We start from the raw sequence: 3,514 nt of genomic DNA, 5'->3' as shown, positions 1-3,514 counted from the left end.
TGTGAGTCATTCGGGACAGACCAAATCACTTCCAGGCCCGCAACAGCATGTTTTCTGAGCCTCTGGTGGACCTGTGTGCCCAGCTGTGTGCGTCGTCGACCCGTGCCAAGCTCTTGACTGAAGTCTGTGGATCTGTGAGCCAAGAATCACAACTGCTGGAATCCTGCGCTGGAACGGCTCGGCTCGCTCCATTCCTCTCTGAGTGACCATAAAAGGCTGAGAGGATCGTTCAAATGCAGGAGAAAAAGCTTCAAAGCTGTTTCTTGTAATCTAAGAGAACATGAACAAAGGTCTGACGGAGGCTCACTTCCGAACACGTCATGTGAGAGATTTAACACTCCGTTCGTGCTGAGAGTTCATTAAATGCATATTTGTCTGGTGTCTCGCTCACGAGGAAGGTGCTTGAGAAGTTTAATGCAAATTCCTTCAAAATAACTTTGAGCCAAGTCAGTTCAGTTCATCCGAGTGGCCAAGGCTGATGTTTTCAGGACAACACAAGTGCAGCTTGAGAAGGAAGTTTGACTGGATAGCAGCGCTGCTGGCAGATGCCATAACTACACCTGCTGTGTGTAACCAGTGTGATGAGTCACATGACATTCACGGATCAGATGATTGGTTCAACAACCGTGTTGATGAGTAAACAAACAAACTCAGCAGACAGCTTTGTTATGCTATTGTTTTCATAACTGCCGAAGGTAATGACTGAGAAAGAGGTTTTGCCAATAAAGTGCAGGCATTGGACATAAACAACCAATGGCTTTCGGTCAAAGCAATGCAAATACACATATACATAATGTATGAGGACTGCGGAGAGCACAGACTTCAGCTTCAGGTCGAACACACCTGATGTCAACAGAAAAAACTAAGCCAAGATGCAGACACTATAGGCATATTAGAAGTCCTGGCCAGGACATGTCTGGAATAGGAAGATTTAGAGTATTTTAATCTATCAAAAAAGGCTAAGCTTAGGTTCAATTAAGCTCTTCTTGAACCTATATGAATTCTAATAAATTATGTTGATTTGTATTGATATAGTCAGATATTTTTTTTGCTGCCTTGTCAAAGATTCCTGACAGCATCCAATTCAAGATATTTGTCCTAGCTACTATTTTTAATCTTCTGCATAGGAGAGAATCGTTGCCTGTGATTGGCTGTTGGCTGCAGACACATTCAGAGTTAATCACAAACTCTGAAACAAACCCAGACAGAGAACATCAGAGAGTGTTTGGTTTGGTCAACTCCAAACCTGCTCAAAACCAGGCCTCACCAGAACACCAGCTGATTCAGAGACACTGAGAAGTGAAGAAGAAGACTCATCCCAGCGTATGCAGACGCTTGCTTAGATATTAGGTACAGGACTGGCTAAACCTGACCGAAGCAGATAATCTCTCATTTCTCCACTTTGCACTATTTTGATACTGATGTTTTCACGTCTGTGATCACACATGGCTGTGATGTAGATGTGTGAGAGGAAATCATTCATAAGAGCGTTGACAAAAGCGCCACCTAGAGGACAGTGTTACACAATACAACACAACTCCATCTTCTGAACTCAAGATCTGTTACTGACACCTGAGAAATAACTAGCATTATAAAGCAGAGAGTTCTTGGAGCCCTCATAGACAAATTATTCTTGTTTATACTGGCTTCAGTCTTTGATTTGGTTCTGCGTTGGATTTAATGGAGGACAGAAGTGAAGATAAGAGTCTCGTACACAAATGTAATTTATATGCCTTTCTTAAATCTCCATAAATGAAACATATTGTCATATGAAGTAAAAACATACATGAAGCCTGTTAGAAATTGGAAAATTTTCAAGCATTAATAGCCTATACAAATATGTTAATACATGCATAATTTATTTTGTTGATATTTTATAAGTATAAACATAAAAGATAAGAAAAAAAGACAAATATATGTTGTTTTAAAAATAGTTTGATCAACAAGCATAGGCTGAAGATGAATCCTCAATATGCGCTCACCTTATTTATTCAAGCAATAACTAACCCTGAAATTAACCCTCAAGCAAAATACGCACTTAAACTTGCAGTGTCTCGTAATCAGCACATTTTTTAAAGAAAATAATATTGATATAAGTAAAGATGTTTCTCTTTCTAATCATGTTTTGTGGCAGCTCTTGGACGTCTAAAGGTTGACTGTTATGGTGTCAATGATCAGTGAAAAATTCATATTGTTTACTGGGAAATATCATGCCATAAATATTTTTACTCTTTTAATATCTCCATCAATATGTCAGAGGCGGACAAGGTCAAGTGTAAACATTATGAAATAATTGTAAATACTATAAGAGAAACATATATGAAATATTAAGTTGAGTGTCCTATTGCTCTTCTTCTGCTCATTTTTTGGTCCGGTTTTAATACAGTTCAGCACAGATTATGACAATAAGTAATGTAAATAAATATTATAAAAATCAAACCGTTAAAAACTCTATTACATTATAAGAAAATTATTAACTAAATAAATATGAGAATAAAAGAATGTATACAGCAATTCTAACAATTTAAATGTTATTTTCTGTTTGTGCTTTTGGAAATCACTCTTTCTTCCTTAAATAGTCATATTATTTATCATTTTAGGCTTATTTTGAGCACACGTGGTATTTGCGAATGTAATTGTCTCGAGTCTAACAGTTTAGTTTTATGTATGTATTTATTGGTGTTTGTTTACATCAGGATGATGTGAGTTGTTATGAAGAAAACACTCACTTCTGTCATTAATACTCAAACTAGTTCTCAAAAGAGTAACGTTACATTGATAAATACACTCAGTTTAAATATCAAGTAGACTCAAATATTCATTTGAAGAAGCATTTAATCTTGAGGAGCCTTCACGAGAGCTGAGGAAAGCTTTGGTTTCTTTTGTCTATGGTTAGTGAAGTCCAGTCTAGCGAGGAAGAAAGTTTAAAGACTAGTCTAAGCTGCTAGCGCCTCTGGCGGCTCCGCCGGGAACTGCAGCCGTTTAACTCTTTCCTCGCCTGCTGTTTGTGTCCTATCAGTGGAAGATGGCGACCAGAGTCCTTCAGAGCTCTCTCTCCGGCCTCTATCGGGCTGCACACACGGGCCGGGCGAAAGGACGCGCTTCCGCTGTTATCAGGTTTGATCTCAGGTAATTACCCGTCATAAACGCGCGAGCTTTGTGCTTCGGCGGAACTCTCAGATCTGTATGAGTCGCATTAGTTAAAGACGTGATTACTGCGGCTACAGCTCACAGATAAACACCGACTCTTTCCTAATGTAGTGACTGAAGAGTGTTTGCGCGAGTAATGTTGCTCTGTGAGTCACAGAGGAGACGAGCGCGCGTGCATCTGCTGCTCAAGGTCATCTTCAGCAGAGCGCGCGCTTCTCATGTTAAAGACACTGCGAGCTGCTTAGCTTTAAGAGAAACGAAAGCCTGCGATAATGATCGAGGATCGATGCATGCAGAACTTCAGACAGGCCTTATGATCATCTGATATACTGTGACTGTGTGCTGTTATCATCTGTGCACCAAG

At 39.6% G+C, this 3,514-nt stretch overlaps 1 protein-coding gene across 1 annotated transcript in view; it reads left to right on the top strand.

The window, feature by feature from the left end:
* The first annotated feature begins 2,973 nt into the window (after nucleotides 1-2,973).
* nipsnap2 (nipsnap homolog 2) overlaps nucleotides 2,974-3,514 on the top strand; it is a 16,761-nt gene continuing 16,220 nt past the window's right edge. The window contains exon 1 of the mRNA XM_026225956.1: nucleotides 2,974-3,129. Within this exon, the coding sequence (XP_026081741.1) occupies nucleotides 3,026-3,129 (104 nt within the window). The 5' untranslated portion in view covers nucleotides 2,974-3,025. The remainder of the gene's footprint in view (nucleotides 3,130-3,514) is intronic.

The sequence above is a fragment of the Carassius auratus genome, chromosome 40 (genome assembly GCF_003368295.1).
Source record: "Carassius auratus strain Wakin chromosome 40, ASM336829v1, whole genome shotgun sequence".
Taxonomy (NCBI): domain Eukaryota; kingdom Metazoa; phylum Chordata; class Actinopteri; order Cypriniformes; family Cyprinidae; genus Carassius; species Carassius auratus.
This window is presented reverse-complemented; position numbering and strand designations above follow the sequence as displayed.